Source organism: Acipenser ruthenus, chromosome 16 (assembly GCF_902713425.1).
Source record: "Acipenser ruthenus chromosome 16, fAciRut3.2 maternal haplotype, whole genome shotgun sequence".
NCBI lineage: Eukaryota > Metazoa > Chordata > Actinopteri > Acipenseriformes > Acipenseridae > Acipenser > Acipenser ruthenus.
The window spans coordinates 26567005-26581359 of record NC_081204.1 but is presented as its reverse complement, the minus strand read 5'-3'; the positions used below and the strand labels follow the sequence as shown (position 1 = coordinate 26581359).

General features: G+C 38.7%; 2 protein-coding genes across 3 annotated transcripts; one reads left to right on the top strand and one right to left on the bottom strand.

Annotated features, from left to right (window-relative positions):
• The first annotated feature begins 82 nt into the window (after positions 1-82).
• On the top strand, positions 83-2449 carry LOC117412134 (ras-related protein Rab-9B). Its single transcript, XM_058989186.1, has 2 exons — positions 83-220; positions 924-2449. Exon 2 carries the CDS (start codon positions 942-944, stop codon positions 1548-1550), a length of 609 nt encoding a protein of 202 aa, XP_058845169.1. The 5' UTR covers positions 83-220; positions 924-941; the 3' UTR covers positions 1551-2449.
• A 3216-nt stretch (positions 2450-5665) lies between these two features.
• LOC117963296 (proteolipid protein DM alpha-like) lies at positions 5666-14355 on the bottom strand. Of its 2 annotated transcripts, none has more exons than XM_058989169.1 (7): positions 14194-14355; positions 11630-11816; positions 11017-11173; positions 10580-10748; positions 10117-10190; positions 9642-9707; positions 5666-6596 (listed from the first exon to the last, which is right to left on the bottom strand). In XM_058989169.1, the coding sequence occupies exons 1-7, from the start codon at positions 14195-14197 to the stop codon at positions 6432-6434; spliced, it is 822 nt and encodes a 273-aa protein (XP_058845152.1). In that variant the 5' UTR covers positions 14198-14355; the 3' UTR covers positions 5666-6431. The 2 variants fall into 2 exon arrangements, with proteins under 2 accessions (XP_058845152.1, XP_058845153.1); XM_058989170.1 differs by lacking the exon at positions 5666-6596 and adding an exon at positions 7274-9162 and having other exon boundaries at positions 14194-14352.

Below are 14355 nucleotides of genomic sequence, written 5' to 3'. Positions count from 1 at the left end.
TTGAGCGTGTGTTTTGTTCACTAATTGGATAAGGGTGTAGCGCCCTCTAGCACCAGGTTTTGACAAAAACAAAAGCACGACGAGCGCGCCCCCGGTGAACGTCAGGGGCGCGCTTGATCTGGGAGTGACGCGGCTGCGCGGCACCTGCAGTTCCTTTATAAGAAAAAGGGTCAACACACCGAAAAAAGTAACGGAAATCGCTGTCACTCAGGTGCAAGAGGTAAATTCAAATTCCTTTAACAAATAAGTTAACTGAGTCATACTAATTTGATCTTATAGACAATGCTGTGGGGATGAAGCCTGGGCGTGTTATACTTTACTTGCTTTATTCAGTCCGTTTCATTGTAAATAGCATGCATATAACAGTGAACTTTCAATTTAAGTGCATTTATAGTTATAAATGTGTCAATTATCTTTGTTTTCTATGTGTTTTGTTCTCTCACAGTACGTGTGCGTTGCTGAAAGCCGAAACCGTGGCCTCAAAATAGTGAGCATTTGTAAACATTACGCAGCTGTTCAGACGCGTTTGCGCAATTGGAAGCCGGGTCCTGTCAGATAGTGTCCGGGAGAGTTGTTGCTGCCGGGTAGCAAATAAATCTCGGTTCCTTATTATCTTAATCTGTAATTGCTGTTCTTAGTCAGCAGACAATGCTCAAGTAATGACATGAACGTTAAATAAAACCAAAAGAATACCTAACGTTTTGAAAAATTCGCAGCTACATTTATTGGATTTATATATATATTTGAATATCTTGAATTAACGTAAAAAAAATAACCTGGGCACAATAAAATAGGACCCACTGATGTTAATAATGTTCACATAAGTGGTAGAAAGTTAAAGCATTGGTTTGAACTGAATTGTAGCTTCATTTCACATTCATGTACAATACCATAGCTATTTAAAATGAATTGTTTTTTTTAAGAGGCTGCAACTTGGAGACATGAGCGGAAAGTCGCTGCTGCTGAAAGTGATCTTGCTGGGGGACGGCGGGGTGGGGAAGAGCTCCCTGATGAACAGGTACGTCACAAACAAGTTCGACTCGCAGTCCTTCCACACCATTGGGGTGGAGTTCCTGAACCGGGACCTGGAGGTGGACGGGCGCTTCGTCACACTGCAAATCTGGGACACGGCCGGGCAGGAGCGATTCAAGAGCCTGCGTACTCCCTTCTACCGCGGGGCCGACTGCTGCCTGCTCACCTTCAGCGTGGACGACCACCAGAGCTTCGAAAACCTGGGTTGCTGGAAGAAAGAGTTCATCTTCTACTCTGACGTGAAGGAGCCAGAGAGATTCCCCTTTGTCATCCTGGGGAACAAAGTGGACAAGAGCGAGAGGCAGGTGACCACAGAGGAAGCCCAGGTCTGGTGCCAAGAAAACGGCAGCTACCCCTATTTCGAAACGAGCGCCAAGGACGACACAAATGTGGAGGTGGCTTTTGAAGAGGCTGTGAGGCAGGTACTGGCTGTGGAGGAGCAGCTGGAGCACTCCATTCTGGGGAACACCATCGACCTCCACGGCAACCGCAAAGCTTCCTCTTCTTCCTGCTGCTGAGACTGAGTGGATGGCACCTACCGGTCAGTTCCCCCTCTGTGTCTCTCAGCTCACCTTGTTGGCATCAGTGGTTTCTTTACCTAGGCTGCTGGAGCTGTTTAAGGAAAGGGGTCAGGGAGGAAGCATCTGATGTATTGTGTGATACAGATCTGTATTTTTAGGTAGGCTGTCCGGCTGTGGAGTTGACGGCCCACCAGTTCAACATGGTAGGGTGCTTCAAAAATGGATATATGGAGACTGCAAAACAGTATAGAATAAATGGCTGATCTGGAACCATTTCCTAGCCTTCCGGGCATATAATTATATAATAAATGTAAGCTGTTTGATGAGCTGTATTGGAAAGGAGACACAATAAAGCCAGACGAGGATCCTGTTTTTCAGTGGTACAGCGATGGAAAAGTTTGCTTTTAGAGAGAGAATTCCAGTACAGTCTAACTCTCTACTAAGAACCCCTCAGAAAATCAGCACAGTCTGATAGCTCTTGAAGAGCGTCTTCCTGTCTTTCTGTTCATAGACCCCCAGTGAGCTGGAATGAACTGCTACTTCTTTTTTGGCCTTCCAGGCTAATCATGATTGACCTGAACTGCTGTGGCTACCAGATCTTAAAGATGGGGTAACCAAGTTAAAATGGCTCGGTAATTTACATGCATAATCAATGTCTTGCTTTGTTCATTCTCCACTTTGCTGCTGTTAACGAGACTGGATTGACAGCCGGCGTGGGCTTTTTATGCACAAGTCAGTAGTTTGTATCGGACCGGTGTATTTAAAGGGAATTTTTTAGGGGCGATCTTCAATTTTATAGTTTTGCTTGGCATTGTGTTTGCAAAACTTTTTACATTTTATAGCTATTTATTTAAATAATTGTTTGCAAGGGTTGTAAAGTGACCTGGGGGGGGGGGGGGGGGGGGGTTCCAGCTTTTACATGACTAAACCTAAACTTCTTGACATTTCAGTTACTTTTTTTTTTTTGTATGTCTGTGAAATGCATGGAACAATTTTATCCAGGTACTAGCAGTGTGCTAACATGCATTGTTGTATTTATTAATCAAGTAAATGGTACAATGGGTTTCTCCATATGAATCTCAAGTGACATTTCAGGTGATAAAGGTATGTTTACATTCCATATTTCTCTGTAGCATTGCATGTCTAACATGAAACAGTAATGAGCCAAAGTACCCTATGATACACTGTGATCAAAACTGTCATTTCAGGCCTTGCACTGTTTATTTGACTCTGTCCCTTAAGATAGATAGACTAGACTTTAAAATTCAATTTCACTGTTTATTCCTAGTACCTCTTCACTAGACAAATGGTCCAACAGCAGATAGTCCACTGGACAGAATTTGACAAACAGCAATGGAAGTGATTGACATTTCAAAGATTTGATCGGTACTTACAAAAACACACAAGATTTGTATTGCTACACTAAACACACTTATGTTATAACCTTGACTCCTGGCTGTGCCTGCCCCTACCTGCAAGTTCGGTTTCAGTAGTTTGAGGTTATTTGCTGCTGTTTTGTATTTGCTTCACTACTAAAAGTAAATGTAATATTTTTGTGAATTCTTTTTACCTATGTCTAATGCTGATACTGTATAACAAAGATACTAAACTAGAAAGCTGAGTACTTCTGAACTAGACCTAGATGCTGACAAGCTAGTCTTTGTCATGTGTGGTCCTATCAACGTTCAGAGGTATCCTTGTACTTAAAAGCAAAGACTGAGGTGATGGTGCGATATATTCAGTTCTGATAAGCTCTATCCTATAAATGTTATCTTTAGAATATGTCACATAATCCACAGCAAACATAAAGGCTGTGTTGTATTTCAGTTTAGCAGTGTGTGGAGCCTGTTCATGTCCAAATGCCATAACATGTAACTTGTAACCCTATCCTCCTTTTTTCTGCTTTGTGCACAGCAAGGATGAGAGCTCACATGATTGTTATTGGATAAACTGTTCATTACAAATGAATATAGCACTAAAGGAATGTCATTTTTAGCCTACGAATTGAATATTATTTTTTTGTATTTCTAATTGTAGATAATGTAGTATATGAAAGTCTTGATCAGGTCTGTCTTCAGAGTTATAGTCTCTTTAACGCATGGGTCTGTTTTACTTAATGATTTAAATGCAGCCAAATTCAAATCTCAGATTTAAATGAAGACTGTACCCTATTTACACTACTCAAATTATGCAAGAACAAAATATTGTGATAGTGAATAGCAATCTGATGTTTTGTTTTCAATTCATGCTGACAGTGCTTATATAGGTAGTGTGAATATAATATAAAGGGCATGGGTCCTGCACCCTGCTCCTTAGAACAAAGATTTGACACTTATTTTTTAAATGGTTAAAGGATGGAAATAGGACTCCCATTGCATAGTAATTTAATCCATTCGTTGTTTCACTATGAATGTAAGGCAACACACCTGAGCTTGTATTAAAACCAGGAATGGGTGAAACTGCTATGCAGTAGGAGTCTTATTTCCATCACTGTGGTTGGGTGGAACACAGATCTGGACTGGAAGTGCCAGCAATGCCCACTTGACTTAGATCATTAAAATAGACCCTGCAATCTGAGTCTGTCCTTTTTGAATATCTTGCTGGGATGGGTGTACTGTATGTGTGGTGTCTATTTTATTGTATTTTTTTCTCATTCTGCATTCAGTGTTCATTAGCCCCAATTACTAGGGCTGCACTGAGGGGCTACGGCTTGAGGATAACTGGACTAAACTAAACTTCAGATCCTCTGTCTTGCATAACTTATGGCCAGATATTACTAGTGTGGTATTTACTGCCATGGTACATATTTTAAACATACTCTCATGCATCAGTAAAGGGATTAAATAATGTTACCTGCAGATCCTTGACAATGTAGTCATATTTAATACATTTACATTCCAGGAAGTATTCCATTTTGCGAGAGAGGAATGCCATTTTCAAAAAATGTTTTATTAATTAAGCATGCCTGTGGTACTAGACATGGTGATATTGCTCCTCGTGTGTGTATATATATGTGTGTATATATATATATATATATATATATATATATATATATATATATATATATATATATATATATGTGTGTGTGTGTATGTGTATATATATATATATATATATATATATATATATACACACATACACACACACATATACATATATATATATATATATATATATATATGTATGTGTGTGTGTGTGTGTATGTATGTGTATATATATATAATATATATATATATATATATATAATACAACATATAAACCTGTGCAATACATATCACTGGGGTTACACAGTGTTAGTAATTATCATGCCAATATTAATTTTACTGTGTGTTACAAATAATGTCTTAAGGCTGCAAATGGGATAGTGTACTTATTGTAACAACAAGGAAGACTTTTCTTTGCTGAAGTAGCAAAGTTACTAAAATATCACACCACAGACACCATGGCAGCAGTATGAATTAAGACCAGGCCAAATACGAAACACATTCTCTAGTAGTAAAACTAATACCACACCAGCTGTTCTGCATCTGTGTCCAAATACGGTTGACGGGTAGTGTATATATGAAACTGAATGAGGGTTCTTAAATGTGAATTTGAATTATGCACATTTAAAAATAATGTCATATAAATGGAGCACAAAAATATATTTTTGTGTTTTGGGGGGGGAAGCTGAAGTTTATCTGGTGTGGCATGTCTCCAAACAGTATATTCAGTCTCTTTGTGTGTTACAGGTACAGTGTCACAAGGCAGCCATTAGACACGCTGTATAAGAAGTGATGCTGGCATTGTGGAGCCGTTCATTGCACTAAAATGGAACAGGCTAGTGTTACATACCTAACAGTGTAGTGCTTTTAAATCAAAGTAATACAAAATAAACTGTTCAAAATGCAAAGGTGTACGTTGTCTTAATATTTTCCCCAGAGCAGATTTCATATTTATATATATATATATAATATAAATAAAATCAGGGCAGTCTTCATCAGAGTACTGTTTGCTAGATATGTATCCACAGGTACTTTTATCATGATCTCTGACATTTTTCTACAGGACAGTAATCATATATCAGATTTTTTTAAATATATATATATATATATATATATATATTTATTCTTTTTATTGACAAATCATTTCATGCATGGTGTGTTTGAGGACATTTGGGTACCTTTGAAAATTAACCTAAATATTTTAAATTAAAAGGAAAACAAATAATATAGTGGTAGACAATGTACAGTAACTTGAAACTACCATTTAAGCCATTTCATGACTGCAAAACTTAAAAGTATGCTATATAGATTAACTCGTGCAGTGAAAGACATCTTAACATTTGAAATGATGTTATTAAACGCTTGTTGCTAAAATTATTCATTTGGGAAACAAAACAAATATACTAAAATTTTAAAATAAAGTAATAGCAAAGCAAAAAAATAAAAATCGCATACTTTTTACCTAATGAATTAAACTAAAGTGTTTAAACGTGGCACCATCAGTCTAACACATTCAGCTTCAAGTAGTTATCAAACACAATTTCATTCTTTAAAAAAAAATCAAATACAAATAATTTAGTAAATTGATCTCTCAAACTCACCCCATGTATTCAAGTGTTTCCAAAACTTTCCATTTTCTTTTCCCTAAAGTTAGGCACTATATCCAGAACAAAACAATGTTGCCACTATGGCCAGGTCCAAACTATATACATCCATAAATAAACAAGACAACCTAATTGTGCCTAATCTGATCACACATTTAAAGAGACATCACAGTGTCTTTCTTGTGGATATAAAATCTGATAATTCACAAGATGTGTAGTACGTGTGTCTGTATACATTCAGATAAAATAAATGGAAAGCATGAGTATACTCTTTCCCACCCTTGACTCCTTCAAGCCTTCTCTATCTCATTGGAGGAAGTGGTACCATTCCTGGAGGATTTCAGGATCTCCTCCAGTTCTTGGGTCTCCTTCACTCGGATAGAGTTGTATAGTCTCACCTTCCAGGAGTCTTTGGAATAAGCCCAGTTAGCCGACAGCGTCATGAGGAAATGAATCTGTGGGGAGAGAAGGATGGCTGGCTTTGTGTCTGAGTGGACTGTCCTGGGCCCCTGGGCAAGTCTGGCTTCCAAGCCATTAAAAACACGGAAAAGAACAGTTTGCAAAAACATATTTATACATATGATTTAGCAGAAAAAATTTAACTCATGCATGCACTAAATGACTAAATCAAAATGTTCTCAATGTTATTTACCAGATTTGAAAATCTTGCTACTTGAAAATGTGTGTATTTGACTGACTGAATTTCAAATTTCGATATGTAGGTCAATCAATTGTGATTATGGAGATTCAGGCCATGGTAACCTATTTTTGCATGAGTCCTGTTCAATATAAATAAATTGTTCCCCTGGCCTGTGGATCATTGTTTCGTCAGCTGTCAGGATCATTTCAGAGATAATATTTCTATGCTTTGGGAATCCCAGATAAAGAATACTAAAAATAGGCCAGTTAGTGTGTTTAAAACCTCAAAATGACTCCAGGAGCATTAAACATTTGCCACCATAAAAAAGAAAAACAAGAATTCATCACATCAGCCTTTTTTTTACCATCTTTGACCATCTTTTATTACCAAAAATACCTGCTTACTGACACATTTCAGCCTTTCAGCTCAATTACAGTAACAGTCAACACCTTTAAAGGCAGAACCTTCCTTTTTCATATAAAACACCACTAATGATGTAACAGGCACTACTTTAATAGCCACACAAGTGCTGTAGAGCTACAGTAGTTAATATATACAAATGCACGCTTTTGAGTTTAGCAATAATTTCAAAGAGATTGTTAAAAGGGGTTGAATAGAGTTACACCTTAACAAAGCCCCTTTCAATAGCACCTTCCACAAACGTTCCCATTAAGAAAGTTTATAGAATCTGGTTATTATATTACAGTTAAGTGCTGCAGAAATGCATTAAGATTCATGGGTACACAATAAGGGTTTTTGCACATTTAGCTTTGGGTAGGTTCAGAACAAAATAAGCCACTAACTAAGGTTTTGAAATCCTCCCACATCACTCTCTTCCCCGTGTTGTAGTCTGTTTTTGAATGCATAAAGCATGGATTCCTAATTCCGGCCCTAGAGGGCCAATCCAGATTTAATAGGAACAATTGGAATATGTAAATCAGTGGTACTTTAGGGCCTTGATGGAAGCTGGGAACAAAAATCAGGAACAGAACATCCAACTTGCGATCATTCAACTGCTTCATTAATAGGATATAGGCTCACTCTGTTGTACCTGGGTCACATTGATGATGCAGTTGACACCAGGAGGAACAATTACTTCTGTATTACAATAAAAATACCTTTAATGATACTCTCAAAAAAATGTGATACCCACTTAAGAAATGGAAATGCACAAAAGGTGAGTTCTAGAATTTGAAGAAACAGTTCTAGTGCCCAAGAAAATGGCTCAAACTTTTGATGCGAAACAAAATGAGGTCTATTGATCTCAACTGTTAGACAAACTAATTTAAGGGGGTTCTGATAACCATCTAAAAGCAACTGTCAAAATAAGTTTTTTAGCCAAGGCGTTTAGACCCAAACTCATATGGTAGCACTGAGTTATCTACGCTTTTCAGAAGAACAAAAAGGTGGTTGGATTGGCATGCTATAACTTAAGCACGTTTATACTTACCGGATTCATTTCTTTACATGGACTTTCAATATCAGTCCCACATTCGAACAGTCATATACACATTCCCAATTCTAAGATGGAACACTAGGCTAATACTAAGAATCTATCCCACACACAGTATCCCAGATATGAGGCCAACAGGCAACTGTCAAGTCTACAGCAACCATAACTACTTGGCATTAGCTATAAGGGATGCTGTGAAAGTAAGCATGGGCCAAAAGTGATGCCATGGTAACCAGCATGTATGGTTTACCATCTGCTGCTTCAAAAGCAAAGTTTAGTTAACAGGCCCTCAAAACATAGCTGGCAGCAGTAATCCATCAGGAATTACAGTATAGTATTGATCAATTGAATGTTTAAGGGCAGCAGTGAGAGATTTGTGCAGACAGGGAAAAGGGACCAAGAAATCTTTCATTTCACACAGAACAAAGCATGTAAAGTACAGGTTATACCCTCATTTAAGCCTAGTACAGTCAGCAGCTTGTTAGAATATAAATGATTCAAAAGCCTTATAATAGCTTGTTTATTTATTTTTTAATAAAAATTAGCAGCTTTTATCCAATCTTTTAAAACAGAAAGGCAGTAGCTGGACTTCCTGAATTGGGAAGAAGATTCATTCCACTCTTACCTGACAGATATTCAAATATAATTTAAGGATATCTAATCCTTATTTGGAATACTTTTTTGGTTATTTTAACACTGTTTTGTAAAAATGTCAAATAAAAATATGAACAGTTTATATGTAAGAGTTTCATTCAACTCCTGACATCTTTTTGAAAGTCCTGACTGTACTAGACCAGAATTGGAAGCTCAGCGTTGTGTGTTAAGAGACAGTTTGAAACTGGAGAAACTAGCACCTAGTGCAGATACCCTGTCGCCCCAGAAACTTCAGCACAGCAAAGTTATAGGTTGTGGACATCATGTAGGTGAGCTAGAGAGAGATGGCAAAATAGAGAAAGACAGAAAAAAAAAGAATGAGAATCACTGTTTTTATAATATTACTGCAGTCTTACAACATTCACTCATCCTCCACTGACATCTTGTAGTTTTCTTATAAAATACAACTATGTTTGGTGGGTATTTCTACTGCCTGAAATCTAACACATATTAACAATAGACATTGCAAATGCTGAATTTCTTCAACATCCCCAGAGCATGTCCTTTACACATCAACATGCTCACTTTTCATACACAAAGGTTATAGCTGAAAAGGAGCTTTTTACCTGGTACAGGTGTACTTGTTTGTAGCTGGATTTGATTTGACCACAACTCTTCAGTATATCACTATTTTATTGTCGTGATCTGTGATGCCTCAGCATGAAGGCCAAAGAGAATCATTCAGACTTTTAAAAATATATTCATCTTGAACACTGGACTCCCACTAAAAGTGCCCTAGCAGAGTGTACTCACCAGTGCAACGAGAGTCGCTCCAGCTCCAGCAAAGGCTGCTATATACAGGTCGAAGGTCATGTCAAACTGCAAAATACAAAACAACAGACTGCAAACCCATATCGATATCAATTAGCAGTCTTCCTCATCTCTCTGGGAAACAGTGTAAAGACAAAAACTTCCACAATTATAAGTTAGCCTGCCCTAGATTGGAAAGTGTAGAACGAAAATGTTTTACTGTAGCTCTGAGAGCCTGAGAAGAAAAAAGTTTCAGTAGGGTTCAACTTTTATAACTACCAAGCTCCACTGAATTCAAAACTAACATCTGGGTCAAGGTTTAGCAATCTTTTCAATGCCTTAAATCTTGAAGATTTTTCAAAATACCAGTGGTAACTACAGTAGTAACTATAGAGGTAATCTCGGTTTTAAAGTGTGGCAATGTATGATGTATGACATGAAGGGGAGCGATAGATGACAGCTGATCTGCTGTACTCACCTCCTTAGTTTTACAAACAGCTACCAGTGTCATCCCACAGACTTTTCCAGGTGTAGCATTCCAGGGCAAGACTCCTGAAGAAAACAAAAGCAGAGACTAAAGTCTTCCTCAACACTTGCTCTACCTCCTGGTAACTGCCTCCCACATTGTGAGCAAGCCTGGTGTAAACTGTGAACTGTCTTTGATCTGACAGAAGTAATTAGGCGAAGGCCTAGTATAGAAAGGAATTATTCACTACAGTGGCTCCAAAGAGAAGGGCTTTGTGAATCTCAAGGCATTTATTGGCGTGGCATCCCAGGGCAGTACCCCAGCAAGGCAGAGGAGTGAAGTTCATCTCTCCCTGGTGGCTCTTCAAATGCGTTTCAGTGGTTGATATTGCTTAGGAGAGTGAAGGAGGATCCCTGTATTGTCTGCCACAGGGAACTGAATTTTTAAATAAATGAAAAGTGAATTGTTCCCGTACCGTATTGCCTGGCGTCCACACAGAGTTGGTTGAGTCCTGAGCTGGTCTCAGACAGGATGGTAATGGTCTGGCATGTTGACGACATGTTGTAGAAAATATAGACAGGCAGTGCAGCGCAGGCAAACACAAGAAGCCAGATCACTGCAAGCAGGTAGGTCACTGCAATAAACTGAGAATGAGGAGAAATGAGGCAACAGGATCTATCAGTACGGTGTTACAGAGTCTACCGAACAAAACCTATTGCACAATCATTGCACAGGAGCTACCAAGTGCAGCAGAACGCGATTCAGGGTTCTCATTTGAAATAATGCTGGGTACAAACAGCACAGGTTTTCAACTCTGTCTTAATAAAACAGCGGTTTCATGACTTTGAAATTGTTTTGTGGTGAGACTGGAGGTCGAGAGCCACCACCACCTTCTCCACCCTGGTTCATTACCGTGGTGCTCAGGAATCTCCCACATAAGGTGGACCTGAAGTTTCCAAATGTCTCCTTGATGGCACTGGTGGTATAGAAGCCCTCTGCCAGCAGGATGATACAGTACAGGAAGAAGAAGGAAGCAGTCCCGTAGATAATATACTGGAAATACACGATTCTGTGAAATAAGGAAGAAAAAGGAGGAGGGAAGAGAAAACAGTTGGAGTTCAGGACGAGGGGGCAGGCAGTGGGTTTAAAGGCTGATTTGCTATACCAGATGAGCAATGGAAAAACCTTTCTGCCCCTATTTGCCAGCTTTAATGTAAACTGTGGTTGGGTGACAGATTTCCTTAACTCTACGGATTAACACAAGTTAGGGCATTTAGAGAAAATTAAATCTTAATACATATTCCCTATCCCTTTACTAATCTCTCAAGTGACCACAACATAGCCTTCCACCATACCACCTTGGGTTTCACAATTCTCACATGATCTTGGCCAGTTTTCCGGTTTGGTCCCAGTTATACCTTAAAAGGATTACTGGTACTGTAGACAGAACAGTCTCTTCTAGTTTGAAATATACCCCTTCACCACTATTTTTTTTACATTTCTCCCATATTAAGGATGTGCTCACATGTAGGCCAGTGAGGTGTAGTCCTGCAGGTTTCGAGAGAAGTAGGTCTCAATGAGCCGCTCGGTCTCAGTCAGTGCCTGGTGCCCACAGCCGCAGAACAGAGCCACCCCAGTAAAGCAGAGCAGGGTGGCGAAGAGAGAGGTATAGGGAATCCCACCCAAGCATTTCACACAGCATTCGTAACAACCTATGGGAATAAAGCACACCAAACACAAGTCAAATTTATGTTCTCGAATATAATTTTTTGATGCAAAGGGTGCAAGCTGGGACCAGTAAACTTCAAGTCTCGTTATCCCAGCCTTTCGATTGACACCCATGAATGAACTAAATCTAAAATTGCCTGATTTGAATTGTATCAATGAAAGCTGAATTTAGATCCGGAACAGTTAACCCTGCTAGGTTCTCATACCAAGGGACCACAGTCATGATCCAATTGACCCCTTTTTTTAGCAAGTTTCAAGAATTTCAAAATTAAATGGCACAAATTTGAATGATTAAAAACAAACAGCAAGACAGCAAGCAGTTTTACTGGGAAGTCTATGGTACACTCCAGTTAGCAAGAATTTAAGGTATATATTAAACTGACATTGCTAAATTAGTTCAGGGCACACAGATAAAGGGGGTTATTGTAACCAATATGCTAACATACCAAAACACACCTTTGGAAATGAATGAATCAGTGATGTGCAGAATGTCTATTTGAGGTTTGCACCTACTGTAAATCTAAGGGATGCACCGTGCCATGCCCAACACTGAGCTAATGTACTACAAATATATGGTGCCACTGTAGGACGGTCTGAGAAAGAGGCTCCCTTTATAATGAGACAATGGCCATTGTCAGACCTCAATGTGGACAAACAAAAGCTGGTGATGTCAAGTAAACAAAGAAAGGGGCTGAAATGGGCCCCCCTTCGAGAGGCAAACAAACAAGCCTTTGAGTAGGCAGGCTAGCGGGGAAGAGGAGCTTGCTCTGGCCCTGTCACTGGGGCTGGAAACGTCTGTGCCTGCACTACACAGGGCACGGGCTGCCTGGGACTGGTACACCCAACAGTTTGCATTACAACACTCGACAGTAGTAAATACATGACATGCAAATCTCAGCTCAGAGCCAGTCAGCAGGTTTTCCAGTGAGGGATTCCCAGTATTGAGCTCTTACTAGACCCCGGACCACTTTTATTTTTCCTAAAAATACTAGTTGATTTGAAGCTTTAGAATTCTGACACTAGGGTTGTTATCTTATTTTTCTTTGGCTGTAATCTCTATATTGAAAAGTGAAACAGTTAATACCAGAGCCAGCCCTGGAGGCTAACATTTTTTTTTTTTGTAATAAGTTTTATAAATGAAGTAACACATATGCATTGGAAGTTTAATTTCCATCCCTGAATAGTGATGACTTAAGAAAAAAGGTAACTAGTCTGTTTCCATCTTTTTCCTCTGCCAGCAAAACATATTTCAGGGGCTGTGCCTGAGTCCCCAATGCAAACACCCTCCTTTCTGAGAAGCAGGCTGTAAACCATGGACACCACAAGCTGTTCCAACACTAAACTCTTCCATTTCTGCAATGAGCAAATACCATGCAGCTTGAGGGGAGGACGTGGGGGGCGGGTGGGGGGGACCCACGCTTTAGCTGGGATATCTTCATTTGAGTTACAAGACCACATCCAGTAAAGTATTACATTTGTTCTGTGTAAGGCACAAACTGTTTTACTCTTCCTGCATTAATGCACATACACATTCCTCTGGATTCATTAGACTGGTTCTTTGGTCCATCCTTGTATCTCGTCTGCCACCTGTCAAATCATCACAAAGGACCTGATTTTTCATCATTAACTTTGCTTTAACCAACAGCTGTTATTTGTTCATTCACTTACAAACTATTTACATGTATAAATAAATAAATAAATAAATAAATAAATAAATAAATAAGCTTGTGTATGTAAAATAGCTGTAAACTCAGCACAGTACCTAAGACTTTCTGATAATTGATGTATAGGCTAAAGGTTTTCAAGTCAAAAAAACAAAACAAAGAAAACGATTCTATTTGCCATTAAAACGTGGCTAATAAGTGCACTGCATTATACCGACGTATTGCTGGAAAACTTAAGAAGTTTCAGTTTAATTTCACAATTGTGCTAACTAAAAGTTTAAAACTCCAGCTACAGGTTTTTATTCTGCAACCTTATTGAAGAAAACACATAACATGTGCAGTATTAAAAAGTTGGTTAAATTCAATTATATATTTTAAATAACTTTTCTGTTTTGTTCAGCAGGCATACTAACAGAATCAACTCACTTCGACTGCCATCTCACACCATGACAAATCTAAAACATGCCGAACAATGCCCTTCACAAATGTAAGATATTACATATGTATTTTAAATAATGCAAATAAACACTTTGCGACACGTTTAATTTAATTAAGAACACGTTGCTGCATATCAAATCATTACAAATAAAACGAGTGTGTAAAATAAAACGGAAAGAAAACTTTTCCTGACTGTTGTTTGCAACAGCCATTATCACCAGCTAGTGTCATTCAATTTTACTATTAAATAAGCACTCACCCATTGCCAGTAAAGTTGTTAAAAGTTCCACACAGTTTTATTCGGGAACGAGACCTCTCTATGACTTGCTGTCTCTCTCTCTGTGGTATGCACAATCTGTCTCGAGCTGTCCTTGATCAATGTCTTTACTCGCTTCTATTTCTTTCACAACAATGAACAGTG